At 44.2% G+C, this 26,834-nt stretch overlaps 1 protein-coding gene across 2 annotated transcripts in view; it reads right to left on the bottom strand.

Moving 5' to 3' along the window:
- Terf2 (telomeric repeat binding factor 2) overlaps positions 1-23,621 on the bottom strand; it is a 32,699-nt gene extending 9,078 nt beyond the window's left edge. For both annotated transcript variants that reach the window (XM_070004707.1, XM_070004708.1), the window contains exons 1-7: positions 23,195-23,621; positions 23,012-23,107; positions 21,327-21,457; positions 7,542-7,628; positions 4,793-4,939; positions 3,452-3,558; positions 1,455-1,844 (exon numbers count right to left, since the gene is read on the bottom strand). In XM_070004707.1, coding sequence (XP_069860808.1) covers positions 1,455-1,844; positions 3,452-3,558; positions 4,793-4,939; positions 7,542-7,628; positions 21,327-21,457; positions 23,012-23,107; positions 23,195-23,582 — 1,346 coding nt within the window. In that variant the 5' untranslated portion in view covers positions 23,583-23,621. The remainder of the gene's footprint in view (positions 1-1,454; positions 1,845-3,451; positions 3,559-4,792; positions 4,940-7,541; positions 7,629-21,326; positions 21,458-23,011; positions 23,108-23,194) is intronic.
- Between the last annotated feature and the right edge of the window lie 3,213 nt (positions 23,622-26,834).

The following is a 26,834-nucleotide window of genomic DNA, read 5'->3' as shown; positions in this document are numbered from 1 at the left end:
CAGTACTTCCATGACGATAAACCATTCATGTGTCAAATGAGGACAATGCAGCGCTGCATCAGCTATGCCGACTAAAAATCCAATAACTAATTTCCAAGTGCAAGTGGTGATGCACACACTGCACAACCTGTGCCTCAAACCTTAGGGGACCCAGCACAGGCCACAGCAGGAATCCCTTAACCACTACAACAGGGAGCAATGGTGAAGATGACAAAGCAGCAGATCAGCAAGGCGGATCACTTACAGCAGGGTGACAGTGAAGAGTTCATGGAGGAGGTGGTTTTAAGAGGCAAGATGGAGGTCATGGCACCCAGGCCCCGAGCTTCTGTACCAAGACCAATCTGAGCCAGGGTGTTGATGGCCCACACCTATAATCCTAGCTACGTAGGAAGATGAGATCCGAGGATCCTGGTTTGAAGCCAGCTTAGGCACAAAAGTCCATGAGACTCTCATGTCCAGTGAACCATCAAAAAGCTGGAAGTGGAGATGTGGCTCAAGTGGTAGATTACCAGCCGTGAGCAGAAAAAGCCAAATGAAAGCACAAGGCCCTGAGTTCAAGCCCTACTACTAGCAAACAGAAAAAAAAAAAAAAAAAGAAAAAGAAAAAGACCAACCTGGCTTATACAGCCTAAAGCCCATCTCTGCCACTTTCAGCTGCCTTCGGGAAAGCTAGTAACTTTTCTATACCTTCCTGGCCTGCACAGTGGGGCTAGCATACCACCTCACTGTGTGAGGACTGAGACTCAGGTAACACACAAAGGTGCTTGGTTTCAGGAAGCACTTAACAGCTTCTCTTCCCTTGGAAGATGAACAGGACTGTGACAAGCAATGATGGAAGGATGACAGTCCATTGTGGGGAATGAGAAGCAGCAGAAGCACAGCAGGAGAAAACAGGCAGCGTGTCCCAGGGAGCAAGCACACCACTTTGCCTGGAGGGTGGACCCACAGAGGGCACAATGGGCAGCAAGATTAAAAGCTAGGCTGAGAGTCAAGATGAGAATAAAATGAAAGTACTCTAACCACTGCCCCACAGTACCTAGCAGAATGTGTAAGGTTAGCAGGTATTTACTCAATTTCTCAGAGTTTCAAACGCTCATAGAAAGTGCAAAACTGCAAGTATTCAGTCTTTTAGCACAGATCAAGGTGGAACGTAGCCCGATTCAAACAGCTTTCTTGGAACAGAAACTTGCTAAAAATGAAAGCGGCGATGGGGAGGCTGGGAACCTTTCCATCCTCACTTACGCCCTAGGGCGATGTTGGGCAGCCTATGTGCAGGGCTTTGCAACTAGCAGGGAGGCTACATTGTCACTCCCTGCTCCCAAGTCACATTTTAGCGCGTTGAGTAAGCCTTGGTGGTGAGTAACTTAGTTCAAAGTTACTTCATTCACGGAAGTAATCCCAGGCCCAACCAGGATCGCCAACCAGCCCCCAAACAACTACAAAGGTCTTCGTACTTGGGATTCTTCTCCCCAGGTCGCGTGTGACTGAGAGCTGTGGGCTTGGATGGTGACGCTGGAATGGACTCCTGGGAGGAGTTGAGGCCTGTGCTGGGCTCAGTACACTGGCTGTCCTCTTCCAAAATCAATCTGCTTATTGTCATGCGCTTGTTTTTGGGCTGCAGTTCCGAGCTGCCCTCCCTGTCAGGAGCTGAGCTTTCATTTTCATCTTTTCTGGGTCTCTTGTTTTTGAGAGCTACTGATGATGGGGATGCTTGATTAGGAAGTACCAGATCCTTCTGGTCCAGTTTTGAGAAAGCTGCCTCTGAATCCTGTGCACTGGACAGAGCCTTGAAAGCTGCCTTCAGAGTCCGAATCCCAATGGTGGTTGGAGTACTCTGCAGCTGCCTACATATAAAGCAAACACACAAGGGTCAGTTCACCACTGCCAAAGCTCATCCAAATAGGCACTACTACTACTACTTCTCAATGGAAGGTTTCAAATTAGACAGACAACTCGGCATTAAAACACCAAGACACGAGCCAGTAGAGTGCTCATGTCTATAATCCCAGCTACTTGGAAGGCAGAAACAGGAAAGAAGTGGTTTGAGGCTAGCCAGGGCAAAAAGTCAGGGAGATTTCATCTCAACCAACAAGCCAGGTGTGGTGGAATATACCTGTAACGACAACGAAATAGGACATGTAGGTAGGAGGATTAAGGTCTGGCTCTCTCAGGTTGGTTTGTTTTGTCATCTGGCCTATGATGTCACCTAGTGTTAATGTTGGTATGAAAAAACTCCCTTACCGTTACAATAAAAACAACGACAAAAAATCTTATCCATGTATTGAATGCTGACTCCCACCTAAGATTGACTTGTAATGATTTTAGGCAGCAAACAACAAATTTCTTCATCTGAAAAATAACTAAAGCATAAAAGGCTAGAGTTGTGGTCAGATAAAGCATCTGCCTAGCAAGCACAAAGACTGAGTTCAGAACCCAATAGCCCCCTAACCCACTCCACACACCAAGTTGGGCACAATAGCTCACACCTGTAATCCTAGCTACTCAGGAGGCTGAGATCTGAGGATCGCAGCTCAAAGCTAGCCAGGGCAGAGAAGTCTGTGAGACTTTTATCTCTAATAAACTACTCTGAAAAAGCCAGAAAGGGGGGTCGAGGGAGAGAAGGGAGATGGGAGGGCAGGGATGGTAAGGGGAAACAAAGGAGGAGGCAACAATGCTTGATAAGAAATGTACTCATTACCTTGCTCATGTAACTGTAATCCCTCTGTACGGTATTTTCACAGTAAAAAACTTATTAAAAAAAAAAAAAGGACAGGGGCTGGGAAGGTGGCTCAGTGGTAGAGCGCTTGCCTTGCATGCCTGAGGCCCTGGGTTTGATTCCTCAGCACCACATAAGCAAAAAGAAAAAAGCTGGAAGTGGTGCTGTGGCTCAAGTGGTAGAGTGCTAGCCTTGAGCTGAAGAGCTGAGCGCCCAGGCCCAGAGTTCAGGCCCCACGAATGGACCCCCCCCCCGCCAAAAAAAAAAAAAAAAGGACAGAGATAGAGAGAGAGACTAGGAGTCACAGGCAGAGACACATCCACATTCTCCCTATCACCTAGCATGTGATGACAGGTGCCCCTGCTAGGAAAGGGCCATCACAATCACAGGCCCTCAAACCTAACAACCACAAGCTAAAAACAAACCCCTTTTCTTTATGAAATTGTTAAGAGTAATGCAAAAAAGACTAACACATAGGTCCTCAAATGCATCTCAACTTGAGACCACTGGCTTTAGCTACCACACTTGGGATTCCTACTCAAACATCTGAATACTACTGCAGGTGTGAGTGAAGCAGAGAGAAAGGGGAAACATCACCTCTGAGGAAGAGCGTGCCAGGATCTTCTGTGGGGAATCCCTGACAGGTCATCTTTGCCACTGTCTATTACCCAGTGTCGTAGCCCACTAAGCCCGTTCTGTCACCTTGAGCAAAGTCACCAAAGGCATCTCCCTTACCTTGGAGACTCTCTGGGGGGCTTTTCCACAGGCTCTGGTGCTGGCTGTTTATCTACTTTCACTGTACTTGAGGCAGCGGACTCAGATCTTAAAGCCTTTTTGGCCATCTGAAACAGGAAAGATATCAGGAAGAGGAAACAGAATTTCACTTATTTTCTGCTTCTTTCACTATAAACATACTCTAACCACTCAAAAACCAGAAGTGGTGCTGTGGCTCAAGTGGTAGGGTAAAGAACTAGCAAGGCCCTGAGGTCAAGCCCTACAAACAAACAAACAAACAAAAAGGCCAGAAGTGGCACTGTGGGGTTCAAGTGGCAGAGCCATAGCCTTGAGCCAAAACAGCTCAGGGATAGTGCCCAGGCCCTGAGTTCAAGTCCCAGGCTGGCACAAAAAACAAACAAACAAAACACAGGTCTTGGAATGTGGCTTAATGGTAGAGTGCTTGCCTAAAATGTATGAAGTCCTGGGTTCAATTCCTCAGTACCACATACACAGAAAAAAGCCAGAAGTGGAGCTATGGCTCAAGTGGTAGACTGCTAGCTTTGAGCAAAAGAAGCTCAGAGAGCCCCAGGACTGGCGACACACACACACACACACACACACACACACACACACACACACACACACACACACACACACACACACACACACACACACACACACACACACACACACACACACACACACACACACACACACACACACACACACACACACACACACACACACACACACACACACACCCACCAGCAATACTTCCCCAAGTGGGTCAAGGTGTCTTCACTGAAAGGCAATTCACTTTAAGTGCCGTTAACCCCCTAGACATCACTAGCCCATTTAAATGTTTCAGATATCAAATAATTACAAAATTTTACTCTATGTATCTTCTGTCCTTCCAATCTCAATCACAATCTAGTTTTTGGCTCCCAAGTATACTTTTAGCATCATGTATCAAAGTCAAATTTCTTTTTTCTTTTTGCTGGTCTTGGGGCTTGAACTCTGGGCCTGAGCACTGTCTCTGAGCTCTTTTGCTCAAGGCTAGCAGTCTGCCACTTTGAGCCACAGCTCCATTTCTGGTTTTCTGTTGGTTAATTGGAGATAAAGAGTCTCACAGACTTTCCTGCCTGCCCGAGCTGGCTTTGAACCTTGATCTTCAGATTTCAGCCTCCTAAGTAGATAGGATTACAGGTGTGAGCTCCTGGTGCCTGGCTATTCCTTGGTATTTCTGAGGCATTTAAGGAAGACACAATTCAATCTTTGTCTTTTCACTTGTGATTTCCTAATTCCCAGCCTTCCTCAAAGGCACGTGATGACTATAGAAGAGAAAAGATGAAGGCGTACCGTGAGAAGGTAGGGCTCAGTGTCGTCCAGGTGGCTCTCCAGGAATCGCAACATCTTTTGTTGGAAGGTCTCATAGGAAAAGTTCTGGATAACAGGGTGGGCCAAGTTCTTTTCTCGGATAATATTCAGGAGATCGTTCCTCAGTTTCTATATAAAGGACCAACATTTGAAACGTGAGAAAGGAAAACAGCAGTAAAAATTCAGTGAGTTAGACAGCACACTATCAGAACTTTTGCAGTGCCTTCAGTAAAAATCAACAGCATATGTAACACAGAGGACTGATCAACAGATTATGGTTTAGCCACAATGAGTAATCACAAAGCTGTAAGAAAGAGGCAAAGCATGCAAGGTGCCAGTGGCTCACACCGTAGCTACTCAGGGGCTGAGATCTGAGAATCATGGTTTGAAGCCAGCCTGGGCAGGAAAGTAAAAGAGTCTCTTATCTCCAAATAACCAGCAAAAAAAAAAAAAAAAAAAAAAAAAATCCAGAAGTGGAGCTGTGGATCAAGTGGTAGAGCATTAGCCTTGGGCAAAAAAAAAAACTCTGGGACTGTGCCTAGGTTCTGAGTTCAAGCCCCAGGACTGACCCCTCCCCCACTAACTAAGAGAGATAAAGTGCTATGTGCTAATAGAATTTTAAGATATAATATTAAGTAAAAGCAAATTTAAGTGCTCAAATTATGTGCAGAGTATGTTGTCGCATATGTGGATGGAAAAACAGGCAAAATGGGTATAGTCTACAAACACACAAACTTGTTTGTGCATTATACACATATATTTCTGAAAGGATGAAAGGAGTAACAGTGATTGCTTCTGAGAGGAACAGGGAGGCAATGGTTAAAGCCAAGAATTTTTTTTTCTTTTTTCTTTTCGGCACTACTGAGGACTGAACTTGGAGTCTCATTTATGGTGGGCAGACACTCTAACCATTGAGCCACACCTTTTTGCCTTATTTTAGAGGCAGGGGCCTCACTTTATGCTCAGGCCCACTTGGCCTGTTATCCCTATGTTGTTGCAGTAAGAGGCACCCGGCACACCATGCCCAGCCATTGTGCTTCCCCAGTAGCTGGAATAACAAGCACACACCATCTCCTAGCCTCTCTATTCCTGGGCTGGCCTACAACCTAAGGCCCTTGGATCTCTGCTTCCTAAGTAGCTAGGAGTATAGGCTTTCATAACCATGCTAGATCACTGAACTCTTCTGTTGCCCTTTGAATGTTGTATTGTGTTACATGTATTACCTTATCCAAAAACTGCATTTAAGACCATGCCTTTTAGTCTCAGCACTTGGGAAATTGAGGCAGGAAAACAGAGTTTGAAGCCAGGCTATAGAGATGTTGCCTTAAAAAGGGGGGGGGGGAGCTGAAGGAGTGATAGCGCTTGATAAGCAAGCCCAAGGTCTTGAATTCAAGCCTAAGCAAATAGTAATAAATCAAAAAGTTAAGCTCAAATGTTTTTCTCTCTCTCTCTTTTTTTTTTTTTGGTCTGGTCCTGGGCTTAATCACAGGGAGCAGTGCTTGAGCTTCTTTTGCTCATGGTTAGCACTCTACCACTTAAACCATAGCTCCACTTCCAGCTTTTTGGTGACATATTGGAAATAAGAGTCTCACAGACTTTCCTGATCAGGCAGGCTTTGAACCATGATGCTCAGATCTCAGTCTCTTGAGTAGCCAGGATTACAGGTATAAACCACCTGTGCCTAGCCAGATTTTTTTTTTTGAGACAGTCTTGTGATATTCCTGCCTTCCAAATGCTAGGATTCTCAGATTAACAGGCTGAATCACTCAGCTAAAATGTTGCATATTTAAAGGTGAACATTTAGATAATATTTTTGACAAAGAATCCTTTCATCATCATTCCAAAGCAGAGAGATGGCCAGATGCTAGTGGCTCATGTCTGTAATGCTACTCAGGAGGCTGAGATCTGAGGATCACAGTTCAAAGCCTGCCTTAGCAGGAAAGTCCATGAAACTTTTTTTTTTTTGTCAGTGGTGGGGCTTGAATTCTGGGCCTGGGCACAGTCCCTCAGCTCTTGAGCTCAAGGCTAGTGCTCTACTACTCGAACCAAAGTGCCTGTTTTCTGGTGGTTAATTGGAGATAAGAGTCTCAAGGACTTTCCTGCCCGGGCTGTCTTTTTGAACTGTGATCCTCAGATCTCAGCCTCCTGAGTAGCTAGGATTACAGACACAAGCCACCAGCATCCAGCCCCCATGAGATTCTTTTTTTTTTTTTTTTTGGGTCCGGTCATGGGGCCTGAACTCTGGGCCTGGCGCTGTCCCTCAGCTCCTCAGCTCAAGGCTAGCGCTCTACCACTTGAGCCACAGCGCCACTTCCAGCTTTTTTTTCTGCTTATGTGGTGCTGAGGAATCGAACCCAGGGTCTCAGGCATGCAAGACGAGTGCTTTACCACTGAGCCACCTTCCCAGCCACCCCCATGAGATTCTTATCTCCAATTAAACCACAGAAAAAGTTGGAAGTGGTGTTGTGTGGCTCCAATGGTAGAATGCTAGCCTTGAGCAAGTTGTTCAGGGATAGCCCAGGCCCAGAGCTCAAACCACAGGACCGGAAAAAAAAAAAATCAGCAAAACAAAACAAAAAACAGCAAAAAAAAACAGGGCTGGAGGTATGGTACAAGAGATAGATACAGTGTCAACTGAGCAACTGTGAGGCCTTGAATTCCAACTTCAGTATAAGGACAAAGAGAGGAATGAGATGACTTAAATCACAGGAGCAAAAATATATAAAATTACCTGCGTTGCGGGGTCCTTGGTCATATGTTTTTTCAAAATTTTTGACGCCTTTTCAAATTCTTTGTTTTTGATACAAATAATGACTGCCTACAAAAGGGGGAAAACCTTTTTTTAACTTTTATAATGACAAGTATGAGAATATCAAACATCAAAATAAAGTACTAAAAGGTTACATAACCAAGAACCTTTTCATACTATATCAAATTTCTTAAAACCCAATAATTATTGCTCAAGCACTGTGAACTACTGTAAGGTATCTCAGTTGAAAGGTAGTAGCTATTTATTACTACAATGTATTTTTATTTTATTTTTTGTCGGTTGTGAGAGGCTGAACTCTGGGCCTGGGCACTGTCCCTCACCTCTTCAGCTCAAGGCTAGCACCCTACCACTGGAGCCACAGTGCCACTTCCGGCTTTTTTCTGCTTATGTGGTGTTGAGGGATCAAACCCAGGACCTCATGCATGTGAGGCAAGCACTCTGCCACTGAGCCAACCTCCCAGCCCACAAGGTATTTTTTTAATGGCCGACAGTAACATCTGATTCACTATATTGCAGACCATTTAACCCATATGAATAGAGCCTTCCTAACTGGAGATATGACAGATGGAGTCATTCTAGACATCCAAAAGTTCAGGTCCATAAAGCACACTGGTTCCTTTTTTTTTTTTTTTTTTTTGATCTAAGAAGTTTAAAGCAGAGGGTGGGGAATGGAGTAGGGAGGATATACTGTGGGGGAAAATAACCAAACAAGTGATTTGCTGACCACAGAGTTTTGCACTAGTTCTATTCAGGAAAAGCCTGAGACCAATTCTGCAGGGGAGTGAAAAAACAAGCCTCTTATACCAGTAAACATCACCTGGCAACTTCAAAATGCACAAGGAATTACTGAGACTAACAAACAAAGTTCATCTACAAGAAGCAACTACAAAGCAGGAAATTCCAGGCAGATGAACTGTTCTCATCAACCACAGAAAAAAACTGCTTTCTATAAAGACATCTCAGGAGAATATATGTGGCAATAAAATAACATTGAAAATTAAAAAAAAATTTTTTTTTGCCAGTTCTGGGGGCTTGAACTCAGGGCCTGGCACTGTCTCTGAGTTTCTTTTGCTCAAGGCTAGCACTCTACCATCTGAGCCAGAGTACCACTTGTGGCCTTGTCTGTTTATGTGGTACTGAATAGGAAGGACCCTGGGCTTCAATGCATGCAAGGCAAGCATTCTACCACTAAACCACATTCCCAGCCCCATTGACTGAAATTTTAAAATAAGTATTTTTTTTTTCTCCTTCTCGGTCATGGAGCTTGAACTCAGGGCCTGTGTACTGTCCCTGAGCTCTTTTGCTCAAGGCTAATGATCTACCACTTTGAGCCACAGCTCTACTTATGGTTTTTGAGTGGAGAGAAGAGTCTTATCAGGACTTTTCTGCACAGAGGCTGGCTTTGAACTGCAATCCTCATATCTCAGCCTCCCTAGTAGCAAGGACTACAGTGTGAGCCACCAGCACATGGCCTTGAAAAGGAAACTTTAATATTGTCAACATTAGGGCTGAGAAGGTGGCTCTGTGGTAGAGTACTTGGCTTGTATGCATGAGGCCCTGGGTTCGATTCCTCAGCACCACATAAGCAGAAAAAGCCGGAAGGGGTGCTGTGGCTCAAGTGGTAGAGGGCTAGCTAGCCTTGAGCTGAAGAGCTGAGGGACAGCTCCCAGGCCCAGAGTTCAGGCCCCACAACCGGCAAAAACAAAAAACAAAAACAAAAACAAAAACACCCAATATTGTGAACATTAAAAAAAAAAAAAAAAGAGACAGGAGATGGGAACACATTCAAAACATGTAGAAAGGCAACGAAATTCCCCTGTATAACTAATGTAAGCTAATTAATGAAGGGTACTGGGAGTTGTGTAAATGTAATGTAGCTACCTTAAATTTTGTCTCAAAGACAAGCATAGACAGACCTTTGAATGGGGAGGGAGCTCAGTATTACAGCATTTTCTAGTATTTGCAAGGCCTTAGGTTCAATCACTAACACTGCAGGAAACAAAAAACAAAGACCAAAAAGGATAGGTGTCTGGGAGGGCTGAGGCAAGAGGATCAAGAAGAGTTCAAAAGGAGCACCTAGGTGAGCCTGGGCTACATAGTAAGAAAGAAAACAAGAAGAAACAGACCTTTGGAAAAGACCTTGTTAAAAAATAAGCCAGGCTGGGAAGATGGCTCAGGGGTAGAGTGCTTGCCTCCCATGCATGAGGCCCTGGGTTCGATTCCTCAGCACCACATAAGGAGAAAAAGCCAGAAGTGGCGCTGTGGCTCAAGTGGTAGAATGCTAGCCTTCAGCTGAAGGGCTTAGATACAGCACCCAGACCAAGTTCAGGAACAAAAAAAAAAAGTCATAAGTGAAGAAGAAAATAACCAACTCTTGGGGTTGGAGTTGTGGCTCAGATGGTAAAGCATCAGCCACCGAGTTCAACTCTTGGTCTCCAACAAAAAAAAAAGAGCACCAAGTGAGGCTGAGTTCTGAAGACCCCAGGCACTGAGCTATAGCGGCTCGCTCTACATCCCCAGGAATATCTACACCATTTTGGTGGGTCTCGAGGTTGACTTTGAAGTCTGTGCTTGCTAAGCAAGCACTCTACCTTCAGTTCTTTCAGGCTGTTGGTCATGGAGCCTGAACTCTGGGCCTGGGCACTGTCCCTCAGCTCTTCAGTTCAAGGCTAATGCTCTACCACTTGAGCCACAGAACTACTTCCAGCTTTTTCTGCTTATGTGGTGCTATAGAATTGAACCCAGGGCCTCATGCATGTAAGGCACTCTACCACTGAGCCACCTTCCCAGCCCTGATGTATGGTTTTAATGGCTACTTCCTCAATAGCTGTGTAAATGAGGTTATCTTTTCATGTGCTTTTTTTTTGGCCAGTCCTGGGGCTTGAACTCAGGACCTGAGCAGTTCCCTGAGCTTCTTTTGCTCAAGGATAGCACTCTACCACAATGCCACTTCTGGCTTTTTCTGTGTATTGGATGCTAAGGAATTGAACCCAGGGCTTCATGCATGCTAGCCAAGCACTCTACCATTAAGCCACATTCCCAGCCATGTTTTTTCTTTTTGTCCTCTCTCTCAGCTGTGGGGTTTAACTAGGGCCTAGGTGCTGTCCTTGAGATTTTTTCACTCGAGGCTAGCACTCTACCACTTTGAGCCATATCTTCACTTCCAGTTCTCTGGTGGTTAAGTGGAGATAAGAGTCTCTTGAACTTTCCTGCCTGAGCTGGCTGTGAACCACAAATCTCAGCCTCTTGAGCAGCCAGGATTATAGGCATGAGCCACTAGTGCTTAGCACGCTCGCTCTCTCTCTCAATATATATATATATTTTTTGGTTGGTCATGGGGCTTGAACTCTAGGCCCGGGTGCTGTCCTGAGCTCTTCAGCTGAAGGCTCAAGCTCTACCACTTGAACCATAGCGCCACTTCTGGCTTTTCTGGTGGTTACAGTTTCACAGACTTTCCTGCCTGGGCTTTGAACCCCAATCCTCATAACTCTGTCTCCTGCGTAGCTAGGATTATAGATGTGAGCCACTAGCACCTGACATTTCTGTATTTTTTTGATGACCCTTTTGCCCATTAAAAAATAACAAAAAAAGATTTGAATAGATTTGCTGAGTTTTTTTTTTTTTTTTTTTTTGTCGGTCGTGGGGCTTGAACTCTGGGCCTGGGCGCTGTCCCTCAGCTCTTCAGCTCAAGGCGAGCGCTCTACCACTTGAGCTACAGCACCACTTCCGGTTTTCTGGTGGTTTTATTGGAGATAGGAGTCTCACGGTCTCTCCTGCCCGGGCTGGCTTTGAACCACGATCCTCAGATCTTAGCCTCCTGAGTAGCTAGGATTACAGGCGTGAGCCACCAGCGCCCGGCTTGCTTTGAGTTCTTTATACATTCTGGATACAGGAGAGCTTTTTTCTAAGAGTTTATATATTGTGGATGTCTTTTATCAGCTCTGCAAATGTTTCTTTCATCCTGTAGCTGTCTTTTCCTTCTTTTTAGTGTTTCCCTCAGAGCAAAAGCTTTATTTTGAAGCCTAGTATGTATGCAAATTTTCCCCATTGTTTTTGGTATTCTTTGAACTTTTTCCTAGAGCACGAAGATGTTCATGTTTTCTTCTAAAACACTATGGTTTTTACATTTATTTATTTTTATTTTTATTTTTTTTTGTCGGTCATGGGGCTTGAACTCCGGGCCTGGGCGCTGTCCCTCAGCTCTTCAGCTTAAGGCGAGCGCTCTACCACTTGAGCTACAGCGCCACTTCCGGTTTTCTGGTTGTTTATTGGAGATAAGAGTCTCACGGTCTCTCCTGCCCGGGCTGGCTTTGAACCGCGATCCTCAGATCTCAGCCTCCTGAGTAGCTAGGATTACAGGCGTGAGCCACCAGCGCCCGGCATTACATTTATAATATCTTTAACTTTTTATTATAATTACAAAGTTGACTGATTTCTGCATATTCCATTATTTCAACACTTGTTGGAAACTTGTTTTTGTGGATATCTTTTCCTACTGACTTCAAATTCTTTGTTTTTGGTCGATCGTGGGGCTTGAACTCTGGGTCTGGGCGCTGTCCCTCAGCTCTTCAGCTCAAGGCTAGCGCTCTACCACTTGAGCCACAGCACTACTTCTGGCTTTTTCTGCTTATGTGGTGCTGAGGAATGGAACCCAGGGCCTCATGCATGGGAGGCAAGCACTCTACCACTGAGCCACCTTCCCAGCCCTAACTAAAATTCAGTGACTCTTTTGTGTGTGTGTGATTCTGGAATCTTCTATCTTTACAGCAGTTCTTGAAATTGGGTAGCATGAGTCGTCCAACTTTTTCTTACAAAATTGCTTTGGATAGTAATTTCGTCCATTTCATATGCATTTTCAAGTCAGCTAGTCTCTATCTATAGAAAACTTTGCCAAGATTGTGAATGGAGTCCTATTTACTCTAAGATCACTTCAAGAGAACTGACATCTCCACTTTATTAAGTCCTCTAACCCTGGAACATGGTTTATCTTTCAACTAGATCTTCATTTCTTTCATCAGCATTTTATTTCCACACGGCAGATTCTGCATGTCTTACTAGACTTTTATCAAAGGTTTGTAGGGCTTTGTTTTCAATTATTATAAAGGACACTTTTAATTCCGCTTCATATTTCACTGCTATCATACAGATACGACTGACATCTCTGTTGACCTACAACTGCTAACAATTATTATAGGAGCTTTTTCTGTATTCCATGGGGCTTCTGTTAACTACAAATGGAGATAACTTTTATTCCTTCCTTTCCAGTTGATACTTTTTGTTATTGTTGGTTATGGGGCTTGAATTCAGGGCTTGGGCACTGTCACTGAGCTTTTTTGCTCAAGGCTAGGCTCTAGAGCTCCACTTCCAGTTTTCTGGCAGTTAATTGGAGGTAAGAGTCACACAGACTTTCCTGCTGGCTTTGAACCATGATCCTCAGTCCTGAGTAGCTAGGATTACAGGTATAAGCCACCAGCTCCCTGCTGTAACATGCTTTCTTTTGGTGCCAGTCCTGGAGCTTAAACTCAGGGCCTGGGCATTGTTCCTGAACTCTTTTGCTCAAGGCGAGTGCTTGAGATAAAGAGTCTCATGGACTTACTTGGTTGGGTAGGCTTTGAACCACCGTTCTCAGATCTCAGCCTCCTGAGTAGCTGGGATGACAGGCATGAGTGACCAGTGCTTGGTTAGGAATACGCTTTTTTTGTTGTTGTTGCTTTGAAGTCTAGGCCTTCTAGTAGGATACTAAAGATAAGTGGTGAGAATGGACATTCCCTGCCTTATTTCAGGTGTCTGGTTCTGACTATTAAACATGTCAGCTTTGGGTGTTTTGTAAATATCATTTATCAGGTTAAGGGCATCTCTATTTCTGGCTTGCTGCTTTTGTTGCTGCTGTTATTTTCTGGCAGTACTAAAGACCCCACTCAGAGTCTCATACTTGCTAGGCTAGTGCTCTATTTTCCTTGAGTCAAGCCCTTAATTTTTCTTGGATACTTTAAAGATCTTATATTAATACTGCGCCTTGTTAAATGTTTTCTCTATGGCTGGGAAGGTGGCTCCGTGGTAGAGCGCTTGCCTTGCATGCATGAGGCCCTGGGTTCGAATCCTCAGCACCACATAAGAAAAAAAAAAAGCCAGAAGTGGCGCTGTGGCTCAAGTGGTAGAGCACTAGCCTTGAGCTGAAGAGCTGAGGGACAGCGCCCAGGCCCAGAGTTCAGGCCCCATGACCGGACCCCCCCCCCCCCGCAAAAAAAAAAAAAAAAATGTTTTCTCTACATCAACTGATAGAAGAATATGGCAGATTATACCAACTGATTTTCAAGCATCAGGCTTATGGTCCTGGAGGCTCGGTTTGTCCACTTTGCCACACACTAATGCATCTGCATCCAGGGCCAATCAGCAGGTTGGAGACGGGTAAAAAACAAAAAAACACGAGGCTAGGAAGGTGGCTCAGTGGTAGAATGCTTGCCTTGCACGCACGAGGCCCTGGGTTCAATTCCTCAGCACCACATAAGGAGAAAAAGCCAGAAGTGGTGCTGTGGCTCAAGTGGTAGAGTGCTAGCCTTGAACTGAAGAGCTGAGGGACAGTGCCCAGGCCCAGAGTTCAGGACCCACGACCGACAAAAACAAAAACAAAAAACAAAAAATGGAATCTGTTCTAAATTCTGTGGAATCCAGCTTTCCCTGGTGACAGGAAAGGTTCCCTTCCTCAGCTCTGGGTGCCACTGTCAGTGCCGCAGCCCATGAAGCACGGTCGTAATTTGCCTAGGCACCAGGGCAGAAGGGAAAAAGAACAAATGGATTTCTCCCACCACCTCTGACCATTGGAAGGGTCCCTCAGACAGAGAGCTGCTCTTGGGGTTGTGTTCTCACGTGGAGTGTACTTCCAGGGTTCTGGCTGCCAGAGCCAGAGCGCAAGACACACAGAAGGGGGGAAAAGATAAGCTAGTCAACACTAGTTTGGCAAAACTTCAAATTCTGTTCTTGCCAACCTGCCCAATGGCATTTACATTTCAAAATCTTCACTACTCCCAGCATTCTCTTTAAGACTTTTAGTTGTATTAACAGAAATGGAAAGTGTTTGCTCTACCTCCCCCAGAACTGAAACAGGTCTTCCTATATTTAATTTCTGAAATAAGAAAGGAAATGTGAATCTTTTCAAAATTGAAGTTAAAAACTGCAATATTTTATTATAAACTTAACATTTTAAATTATATATTAATTTCCTGTAGGAAAACATTCGTTTTGAACGGATGAACAAGTGCTTTTTCACTTGGCAATTCTCAGAAATAAGTATAATTTCCTTTGTCCTATGGAGCATTAGCCCTATCAATGGTATCTGGTTAACTTAAACTGCAAGCTCTGATTTTTCACAAGAGATTAAATAGGTTCATGTTAGAAGAAACACATTATGAGTGAACTAAACAAAACTTCCCGAAATGAAGGAACTATAAAGAAGCAGATGAAAAAGAAACATGGCTCTCTGGAGAACAGAAATGTTTAAAAGGTCTTGACTGTGCTTTCTGTTTCAAGAATTAGAGTTCTTTATGGAAAGAGAGTTTGTCTCTTGTTACCATTATTGTATAGACAGAATTTCTTTATGTAGCTCAGATTGGCCTCAATTCTGATCTGAAGAATGTAGAGCTTCTATTAAGTAGCATCTTCCACATACCTATCAGTGTTTGCTTTCCTATGGCTTGTTATTGCAATTAAGAGACAGAAATGCCTACCTTTGCTATGTTCTTCGAAAAACCATGCTGAGATGAAGAGAGAGCTAACAGAGCAATTCCTAAGCTACTAAAGAAAATGTGAAGGTACAATCTGCCTTCCAGTTAGTAGGAGGCCTCATATGGAGGCTTGGCTCAGTGGGTAGAGTGCCAGCCACTGAGCAAAGCATTTGACTACCTGCCTCACAACAAAACAAAACAAAACAGGAGGTCTTGTATAGATGACTAGGAAGTAAGTATAGAACCCAATGTTTACTCGAAAGATTTATTTAACTGAGATGATGAAAGGACTGTCAACCTTGGCTTCTGAAACTGGTAAAACTCAGCTCCTAAGACTCCTAAGAGTTTCTGGCTAAACAGAAAAAAGAAAGGCAAATTATCTGGAATGTCTAATTACTTATCAGAAGAAATCAGAAGAGGGCTGGGAATGTGGCTTAGTGATAGAGTGCTTGCCTAGCATGCATGAAGACCTGGGTTCGATTCCTCAGTACCACATAATCAGAAAAAGCAGGAAGTGGTGCTGCGTTTCAAATGGCAGAGCACTAGCCTTGAGCAAAAAGAAGCTCAAGGACAGTGCCCAGGCTCTGAGTTCAAGCCCCAAGACTGGCAAAAAAAGAAGAAAAAAAAAAGAGAGAGAGAAAAAGCCACGCAGCTTTTGGCTCGTGTCCATAATCCTAGCTATTCAGGAGGCTGAGATCTAAGGATTGTGGTTCAAAGCCAACCCAGGCAGGAAAGTATGTAACTCCAATTAACCACCAAAACCCAAAAGTAGAAATGTGGGGCTGGGAAGGTGGCTCAGTGGTAGAGTGCTTGCCTTGCATGCATGAGGCCCTGGGTTCGATTCCTCAGCACCACATAAGCAAAAAGAAAAAAATCCGGGAGTGGTGCTGTGGCTTAAGTGGTAGAGCACTAGCCTTGAGCTGAAGAGCTGAGGGACAGCGCCCAGGCCCAGAGTTCAGGCCCCATGACCGGACCAAAAAAAAAAAAAAAAAAGGTAGAAATGTGGCTCAAGTGGTAGAGCACTAGCCTTGAGCAAAAAGGTCAAGAACACTGACCTGGCCCTGAGTTCATGAACTAAGATAGCACCCACATCCCACCCCACTCCCCAAAAAGAACTTCTACTTTTTTTTGGTCAGTTGTGGGGCTTGAACTCAGAACCTAGGATCTGTCCCTAAGCTCTTTGTGCTCAAGGGTAGCACTTTGAACTACAGTGACACTTCAGATTTTCTGGTGGTTAATTATAGATAAAGAGTCTCATGGACTTTCCTGCCCGGGCTGGCTTTGAACCGTGATCTTCAGATCTCAGCCTCCTGAGCAGCTAGGATTACAGGTGTGAGCTACCAGCACCCCAGCCTTTTCTACTATTCTTAAATGTTAATGAGGACTTCAAAGAGCTATTGTTTATGTGAGTTGCATAAAAGAAATATACAACCAAGAAAAATGTAATTCATGGGGCTGGGAAGGTGGCTCAGTGGTAGAGTGCTTGCCTTGCATGCATGAGGCCCTGGGTTCGATTCCTCAGCACCACATAAGCAGAAAAAGCTGGAAGTGGGGCTGAGGCTCAAGTGGTAGAGCGCTAGTCTAAAGCTGAAGAGCTGAGGAACAGCGCCCAGGCCCAGTGTTCAGGCCCCATGAAAGACAAAAAGAAAAAAAAAGAAAAATATAATTCATTAAAAGACAAACTCATTATATATTAATATAACCAATATCATCATGAAAAAAAGTCACTACACTTTCTTAGAAGTTTCATGGAAGGGTAACACTGTTTTCCACTCTTATAATTCTCTATTATAATATCTGGTTCAACATAGATGGCTGTATTCTAGTAACTGTTACTGCATTAAATCTGTTGAGGGAGAACTTTAAAATTCAGCTTTATACAAACAAGAAGTTGGAAGAAATATATTTATCTACTCATTTGGTTTTTTGACACAGGGTCTCACTATGTAGTCCAGGATAGATTGGAACCCACAATCTCCCTGCCCTACTTCCCAAGCATTGAAATTACAGACCTGTACTGTGGCTACGCCATGACTGTACACCAAACTTTAGCAAGCAAACTTTTCATAATCAATTGCATGCAAATCCATCTGTCTGGGGCTGGGAAGGTGGCTCAGTGGTAGAGCCCTTGCCTTGCATGCATGAAGCCCTAGGTTTGATTTCTCAGTACTACTTAAGCAAAAAAGCCAGAAGTGGTGCTGTGGCTCCAGAGGTAGAATGCTGGCCTTGAGCTGAAGAGCTCAAGGATAGCGCCTAGGCCCAGAGTTCAGGCCCCATGACCAATAAAAAATAAATAAATAAAAATCCATCTATCTTGTACTTTAAAAGGATCTCTCATTCCTGAATCCGTTTCTAACACCATACACCAAGTTCTTGGAAAACGTTGGTCCACTGATTTACGTAGATATCCCAAAACTTCAAAGTCTTAACTATCTTTAGAACAATCTAAGGATTGGAGAACTGTAAGTCCCAGGACTCTAAATCTTCCAAAAGTCTAATTCTAATTTAAAAGCCTGAATTTTGCCATTTGTAATCAACACTGTCAACTGTTTTAATGAACAGATTCACTTTGCTCCATTCTTAGGAAAATGGCTGCCAATCACACATGTCTGAGCAAACCAGTTTGTCAGTTGTTTTTTTTTGGTCAAAACAGTGTTCCCTAAAAAAAAAAAAAAAAAAAATTAGTAGCTCTGTGGGCAACTCAACCACACAAGTCCTTTTTCTAAAGATGGACAGCATGTTTTGGTGTGCAGCAGAAAGAAATGCTTCAAGTAAACCCTGTTTCATCACCCAAATCCTGAAAATATGTTTACGTAGGGGTTTATATTTACTGTAATGAGTGAATTTTTACTTCTTGAGCAAAGACATTCTTAACTGAAACTGGTGGTTAAAAACTGTACTTGGCAATGAGAAATATGATTTACCACAAACCTATTATCTCCAATTAATCACGAGAAAACTGGAAATGGTGTTGTGGCTCAAGTGATAGAGTGCTTGTCTTGAGCTGAAGAGCTCAGGGACAGCGCCCAGGCCAAGTTCAAGCCCCACAACTGACAAAAAAATAAAAATTAAAACACACACACACACACATTTGCTTATTGTGTGATTTGCTTAAATGCATCAAAAAGCCTTATTTACTCCATTTTATTTATTTTTGGTTAGTCATGGGGCTTGAACTCTGGGCTCTTCAGCTCTTTAGCTCAAGGCTAGAGCTCTACCACTTGAGCCACAGCACCACTTCCAACTTTTTCTTCTTATGAGGTACCAAGGATTCGAATCCAGAGCCTCATGCATGCAAGGCAAGCACTCTACCACTGAGCCACTTTCCCAGCCCCCAAAAGCCTTACTGAGCCTAGGTACCCCATGATATTTTCCCCAAAATGATCATTAACAGACCAGGACTCTAAATGAGAAGCTTCAGAAACTGAAGACAAACAACACGTATCATTTAATAATTAAGATACAAGATAACTATGGCTCCAACACTCCCATTCATACACTGCACCAGCATTGGTTAGACTGCCTGAGTCCTAGCAACCATTTAAGTGCAAAAGAAATACTTTAGCCCCAGCTTTTTTTTTTTTTTAAAGCAGGGTCTAGGGCTGGGAAGGTGGCTCAGTGGTAGAGCGCTTGCCTTGCATGCCTGAGGCCCTGGGTTCGATTCCAGCACCACATAAGCAAAAAAAAAAAAAAAAACTGGAAGTGGCGCAGTGGGTCAAGTGGTAGAGTGCTAGCCTTGAGCTGAAGAGCTGAGGGACAGTGCCCAGGCCCAGAGTTCAGGCCCCATGACCAGACCCCTCCCCCCCAAAAAAGCAGGGTCTAATTTGAGGGCTAGCCTGAAATTCAAAATCCTTCAGCCTGTATCTCCCAAGTGCTGGAAGGCATGCACTGTCAAACCTGGCCTCAGCTGAGTCCTGTAGTGACTGCAATTCTTTTTTTTTTTTTTGTCTATCATGGGGCTTCAAGTTAGGGCCTGAGAGCTGACCCTAAGCTTTTTCTGCTCAAGGCTAGCACTCTACCACTTTGAGCCACAGCTCCACTTGTGGTCTTCTGGTGGTTAATTGGAGATAAGAGTCTCATGTGGGACTGGGAATGTGGCTTAGTGGAAGAGTGCTTGCCTAGCATGCATAAAGCCCTGGGTTCAGATTCCTCAGTATCACAAACAGAAAAAGCCAGAAGTGACGCTGTTTTTCAAGTAGTATAGTGCTAGCTTTGAACAAAAAGCAGCTCAGGGACAGTACCCTGGCCCAGAGTTCAAGCCCAGGACTGTCCCCATGCCTCTCCTCCTCCCCAAAAAGTCTTTTGTCTGGGCTAGCTTTGAACTATAATACTCAGATCTCAGTCTTCTGAGTAGCCAGGATTACAGGTGTGAGCCACCAGTGTCCGGCATGTCTGCAATTCCTTTACTTCTTTTAATTTTTTTGCTGGGATCAGTCCAGGGCTTTTTATTTTATTTTTTTTGCTAGGGATTGAGTTCAGGACTTCTTTCACTAGGATGTGCCTGATCACTGAGCCACATCCTAGGGCATGACTGCAATTCTAGCTGCCGGCTTCACGATAGCCTTATGGGAAACCCTGGGCTAGAACCACTCAGCTAAACCACTACCAAGATCCTGACCTTTGCAAACTTAAAGTTACTATTGTTTTAAACTACTAAGTCTTGGAGTAACTTGGTACACTGTACTAACAGCAAGAGAGTAAGTATAACAAGGTATCTAGAACCTAGTTCGGGGTAGGAAGAGCATAAAGCAGTCAAGGTAAGAATGTAGCTGACTATTTAAGGGTGTTCAGATTTTGCTGGCAGATTGTACTCCTAACAAGAAATCTAGGAATGTGGCTCACACCTATAATCCCAGTACTCAAGAGGCTGAGGCAAGAAGATCTCAGGTTCAGGGTCAAACTGGGTTATGCAGTGAGACTGTGTCACAAAAATAAACAAAATAAATAAACCAAATTTTTAAAAAGACAGAGAGACTTTAATGTATCCATCCACAAAGACTCTTCCAGGAGAGGAGTCAGATGACAAACCAAACTTTACTATACTAAGCTATACTAAACTATACTAAAATCAAATGAGGATTTATTCCTTTTTGAAAATGAATCAGTACTTAAGCATTCTTTCAAGTATGAAAGAAGTTCTTGCTCACGTTCTTTCACTAGATAAAGTATCTGTATGCAGGCACACTAGCTGTTTCTAGCAGGACACTTGAAGTAAGCAAGGCTTTCTCCTTTCACTTTCCCCTCCCGTTCTAAGATCCCAGCCTTTTAAGAGGTGCTCTTTTCTCCCAGGTTCCTTACATTCCCCTACCAAGAAAATACCGAGCTGTTCTTCAACCCCCACTTTTGCATGCCTTGGTCACTGAAGAAGAAAAAAACATTTCATGATTGTTTCCCACAGCCACTTCTATGTTTGAAATAAAACTTAAGTTCTACGACTTGATGCCACCTGAGCCATGATACAGGGACAGTTTCAAATTCTTAAATACTTCATTAGCTTTTTTCCTTGACTTCCAAGAATACAGCCTTGCCATTCCTTCATTCCTAGCTGGCTCATTATCCTAGCAGATTGTAGTCTGCTCAAAAGGAATGCTCTCTAAGCCTCTCTATCTGCAGACAAGTGCATGAAAGAGCTCAGTTTGCCTCACATTTCCCAAGGCCGCGAGCACTCCCTTTGATTTATTAGACAAAGGTGACCAAACCCTAGACCAAAGATACTGTGGCCCTTTTATAGAACTCCTGAACTGTCAGCCTTCATTACCAATCTACTTCCCATGTACAGCATCCTTTCCTGCTAGAGCCAGGAGGAAGGCCACTTAAATTTAAAAAAGAAGAAACAAAAGGCCTTGGTGGTGAAGGGGAGGCATGGAGAGATGACGCCACTTGCACAAGCTTGCTTGTTTTTTCACCACTCCTGTCTCCAGATCACATGAAAAGATTAAGCACTGTGTCCTCAGACCCCGGACCCTGACTTCTGTTAAAAGGGTAAAAACAAAGAATAGGAAAAGAAAGGAAAATAGAGCCTTACAGCCTCCTTGACCAGTTTTCTACTGGATTCCACTACTCCGTCTGTCAATGTAAACTCCGTTTTAATCATCTCCAGCACATTGATAGCTGATTCCAATGGTGTGAGCTCAGCCTCCATATCAAAGGAACAGTCTAGGACAAAGCAGAGTTTTCACTTTAAGCTCTTTTCTACAGAGAGGAAAAGTTATGCCCATATATAGCGAGATATATGTATACATATATATATATATCCCTATATGTATATATATATATACACACACATATGTATATGCACATTTATATATACACATTATTTATGGGAAAGGAACATGCAAAGATAGTAAGATCCAGTTATTTGGAGATGTACTTGCTACAATGTTACATATATAGTAAGGGTCTAAATTCAAATTAGTGAATTTAAAGTGGTCAGCTTTTAACACTCTCTCTGTTTACCAGGGTTTTGAACTCCTGGCCTGTAGTTACCAATCAGAACTCAGAACTTTTGCTCACTGGTGCTCTACCACTTGAGCCTCACCTCCAGTTTGTCATTTTGGTGGTTACTTGTAGAGTCTTTAGGATTTTTCTGCTCAAGCTGGCTTCAAACTAGATCCTAAGATCCTGAGTGACTAGGATTACAGGTGTGAGCCACCAACAACCAGCGCTTTTAATACTTCAAGATGGCATGGTGGCTCGGTGGTAGAGTGCTTGCCTCGCATGCATAAGGCCCTGGGTTCAATTCCTCAGCACCACATAAGCAGAAAAAGCTGGAAGTGGTGCTGTGGCTCAAGCAGTAGAGTACTAGCCTTAAGCTGAAGAGCTGAGGGGAGGGACAGCGCCCAGACCCAGAGTTCAGGCCCCAGGGCTGACAAAAAAATAAATTATATATATAATTATATATGTATATGTGTATATGTATATATATACATACATATATGCATATATATATATATATATATATATATATTTCCCCTCTTCTCCCTCCCCCCTTCTGAACTCTGGGCCTAAGTGCTGTCCCTGAGGTCTTCAGCTCAAAGCAAGTGCTCTACCACTTGAGCCACAGTGCCACTTCCAGTTTTCTGGTGGTTAATTGGCAACTTTCCTGCTCAGGCTGGCTCTGAATTTCGATGCTCAGATCTCAGCCTCCTGAATAGCTAGGATTACAGGTGTAAACCATCAGCACCCAGCTTAAGACAGATTATTTTTCCACACCTGCATTTGCCCCTCAGATTCAGAGTAAAGGCATCTATCTTCCTCTGATACGTGTGACCAGAAACAAGATCATCTGTTAAGCCTCAGTCAAATTCAGTTCAGTAAATAAATAAATAAATAAATAAAACAACGTGTTCGTACTCTAAAAAGCACTCTACAAGGGGGTGGGGTTGGGGATGTATTCACATTCAGGTAACTAGCTTTGGACAATAATAAAGTGAAGTGAGCAATTAACAGGTGGGACACACACATATAAAGAAATACAGCAAAGCTTTAAAAAAAAAAATCCAACTCAACCGGAACTGGACAAAACAAGAAACCAAATAACCCATTTTAGAATATAAGAGATCCCCGTGATGACAAGAGCGTACTTATTTTAACAAAGAATCCATCCTTCAGTCCCGGATCTAAGTTTGTAAAACAACAAAACCCTACTCAAGTAAGCTCGGGAGAAAAACCACCACCAGCAACAAAACAAAACCGCGAGAACAGCCATACCTAAATTCTCCCCTTCTTCAATGCGCGACAGACACTGCATAACACGCAGCAACCGGGACACGGCATGCTCCTTCCCCAAGGGCCTGACAAGCAAAGCTGGGAAAGAAAGACATGGTTGGCTCGGCGACCCCCGCAAGGCCCCAAGACCCCCGCCTCCTCGCCCGGGCCCGGCCCGGCCCTCACCCTGCATGATGTCCCGGATCTGTCGGAAGTCCCCGTATCGGCTACCCCGAAAGGCCCGCAGCGCCTCGTGGAAGTAGAACTTGAGCACCCAGCGGTTGACCGCCTCCTCCAGCCGGGCGTCCCCCGCGCCTCGCTCGGCCGCGGCCCCCAGCCCCGACTCGTGGCGCCCCCGCCGAGCCCGCCCGCCGCTCCGGGACGCCCGCCGGCCCGCCGCCCGCCCGCTGCGGTCACTGTTCCCGCCTCCTCCCGCCATTGCATCCGACCGCCGCACGCCCTCCCCGCCGTCCCCGCCCTCCCGTCCGGGCCGCTTCCTCGGCTGTGACGCCGCTGGGTCACGCACGACGCCCGGGCCGGAAGCAGGGCCCGCCGTCCCGGCTCCCGCGGCCATGATACGGGCAGCGCTCCAAGCCGCCCGCGGGCTTCTGGGAGCGAAAAGACGTGAGGGTGGTTGGGGGACGGGGGAGTCCTCCTCGGACGCCGTAGTTCCTGAACTGCTCGCCGCGGTGCGTTCTGGAACTTGTAGTCCGCACTACCCTGGGATGCTGAAAAGTCACTGATCACCCAGTAGTTCTGCTTTGAGTTTACAGAATTCTCTACTGGACACGCGGGACAAGTTAAAAACATTGAAAAAAATAATATTGAAAAATAGAAAATAACGTGTAGATTATTAGACATTTTGAGAATTGTGACAAGGAGCATAACAGACGAAAATTTAATAAATTGATATTTTAATAAATAATTTATAAAGCCAGCAAGATCCCAAACAGGGCCAATTGACACTCTGCTCAGGGCTGAGCAGGTGGCTTAGTGGTAGAGTGCTTGTCTAGCATGCATGAAGTGCTGGGTTCGACTCCTCAGTACCACATAACAGAAAAAGCTGGAAATGTCGTGTGACTCAAGTGGTAGAGCACTGGCTTTGAACAGAAAAAGCTGGAAATGTCGTGTGACTCAAGTGGTAGAGCACTGGCTTTGAGCAAAAGAAGCTCAGGAACAGTGCCCAGGCCCTGAGTTCAAGACCCAAGACTGACCAAAAAAAAAAAAAAGCAATGGATAGCTAACACATTTTTAGATGGTGTTTGTTTTTTCTTTATTGGGAAATAGTCATACACAAGAGTTCCAGATTATTTTCCAAAGTAGTTGCACCATTAACACTTCTATATGTTTCCATTAAGTAAGATTTACTATTGCAACATTATAGTGAACAGAGTTAGATATATATGTATACATATATAACTATCTTTTACATTACCCAAGATACACACACACACACACACACACACACACACACACACACACACATAACTACTGCTTCAGCTGCACCCTGGCCCTTTAGTTGTTGTTGTTGTTAATATTATTTTATTGTGCTGGTGCTGGGACTTGAACTCAGGGCAATTTCATTGTTGCTCAGCTTTTTTGCTCATGATTTACACACAACCACTTGACCAATACCTCCAGTCCTAATACATTTGTTGGATGAGATCTCATACCTTTTACCTAGGAGCCAGCTTAGGCCAAGATTCTCCTTCCTCTGCCTCCTGCATAGTTAGAATTACAGATGTGTACTGCACCACTTAACTTGTCTATTGAAATGAATTCTTGTTAACCTTTTACCGAAGCTGGCCTCAAACCCAGGTCCCACTAATCCCTATCAAGTAGCTGGGATTATAGGCATGCATTTGCATGCTGCTCCGAACCCCCCCCCCAAATTTTTTTTTTATTTCACTCTGTGGTCTCTCTTTTATATTCTCTGTGGAGTGTGTTTATTTTTTTAATTTAATTTAATTTTATTTGTGAACATACTGTACAGAGGAGTTACAATTACGTGGGCAGGATAATGCGTACATTTCTTACCAAGCATTGCAGCCTCCTCCTTTGTTTACCCTTCACATCCCTTCCCAAAGTGTAGTATACCCAAATTACTTCAGTGTAGTTGAATCTACCATTTTCCTTCACAGAAGCTTGTTGAACTCATTTTTGTTGTTGTTGTTCAGAAGCTATGAAGATATTTGCCTATATCATCCTCTAAAGACTATAGATTTTAATTTTTCAATCCTGGGGCTTGAACTCTGGGTCTGGGCATTGTCCCTGGGCTCCTTTTCTGTTTGCTCAAGGCTGGTGCTCTACCACTTGAGCCACAGTGCCACATTCAAAAAAAGTCTCACAGACTTTCCTGCCTGATCTGACTTCAAACCGTGGTCCTCAGATCTCAGCCTCTTGAGTAGCTAGGATTAGAAGCATGAGCCACAAGTACCTGACTTCATATTAAGTCTATGTACTGGAATTTGATGATTTCACGTAATATGAAATAAGGTACAGTTTCCTTTTTTTTTTCACAGAGGTATCCAGCTGTCTTAGAACCTTTGGTGAAAACTATCTCCTGTTCCATGTCTCTGTAGAGCCATCTTTATTATAAATTGTGTGTGTGTGTGTGTGTGTGTGTGTGTGTGTGTGTGTGTGTGTCTGTGTCTGTGTCTGTGTCTGTGTCTGTGTCTGTATGTGTATGTGCATGCATGCTGGTACTGGGGCTTGGACTCAGGGCCCTGGGTGCTGTCCCTTAGCTTTTATTTTTATTTTATTTTTTTGGGTCCGGTCGTGGAGCCTGAACTCTGGGCCTGAGTGCTGTCCCTCAGCTCTTCAGCTCAAGGCTAGCTCTCTACCACTTGAGCCACAGCGCCACTTCCGGCTTTTTTTCTTTTTGCGTATGTGGTGCTGGGGAATCGAACCCAGGGCCTCATTCATGCAAGGCAAGAGCTCTACCACTGAGCCACCTTCCCAGCCCTCCCTTAGCTTTTCTGCTGAAACTGGCACTCTACCACTCACTTCTGGCTTTTTGCTAGTTAATTGGAGATAAAAGTCTTACAGATTTTACTGCCCCAGATGACTTCTAACCACAATCCTCGGGTCTCTGCCTCCTGAGTAGCTATGATTATAGACATGAGCCACCAGTGCCTGGCAGTGGTAGCACTCTTCTTTCTTTCTTTCTTTCTTTCTTTCTTTCTTTCTTTCTTTCTTTCTTTCTTTCTTTCTTTCTTTCTTTCTTTCTTTCTTTCTTTCTTTCTTTCTTTTGTGTCTGCCGTGGGGCTTGATCTCTGGGCCTGAGCACTGTCCCTCAGCTCTTCAGCTCAAGGCTAGCTCTCTACCACTTGAGCAACAGTGCCACTTCAGTTTTCTGGTGGATTATTGGAGATAATCCAGCCTTCCCCGGGCTGGCTTTAAACCTCGATCCTCAGATCTTACCCCCCTGAGTAGCTAGGATTACAGGCATGAGCCACTGGCGCCCAGCTGGTAGCACTTTTCTTAAACATGTGTTACTAGCATCTTAGAGTTGTAGATGAGGGTGTCTTCCCTCTCCCTCCCCCCTTTTTTTTTTTTGTCGGTTATGGAGCTTGAACTTTGAGCCATAGCTCCACTTCTAGTTTTCTGGCAGTCAATTGGAGATAAGAGTCTCCTGGGGGCTGGGAGGTGGCTCAGTGGTAGAGTGCTTGCCTTGCATGTAGGAGGCCCTGGGTTCAATTCCTCAGTACCATATAAGCAGAAAAAGCCAGAAGTAGTGCTGAACAGTGCCCAGGCTTAGAGTTCAAGCCCCACGACCGACAAAAAAACCAAAAAAGAGTATCATGGACTTTCCTGTCCTAGCTGA

This window comes from Dipodomys merriami, unplaced genomic scaffold (genome assembly GCF_024711535.1).
Source record: "Dipodomys merriami isolate MVZ:Mamm:240054 unplaced genomic scaffold, mDipMer1.0.p SCAF_64, whole genome shotgun sequence".
NCBI classification, from domain to species: Eukaryota; Metazoa; Chordata; class Mammalia; order Rodentia; family Heteromyidae; genus Dipodomys; species Dipodomys merriami.
The sequence above is the reverse complement of the archived record's forward strand: the minus strand, read 5'-3'. Positions and strand labels throughout refer to the sequence as shown.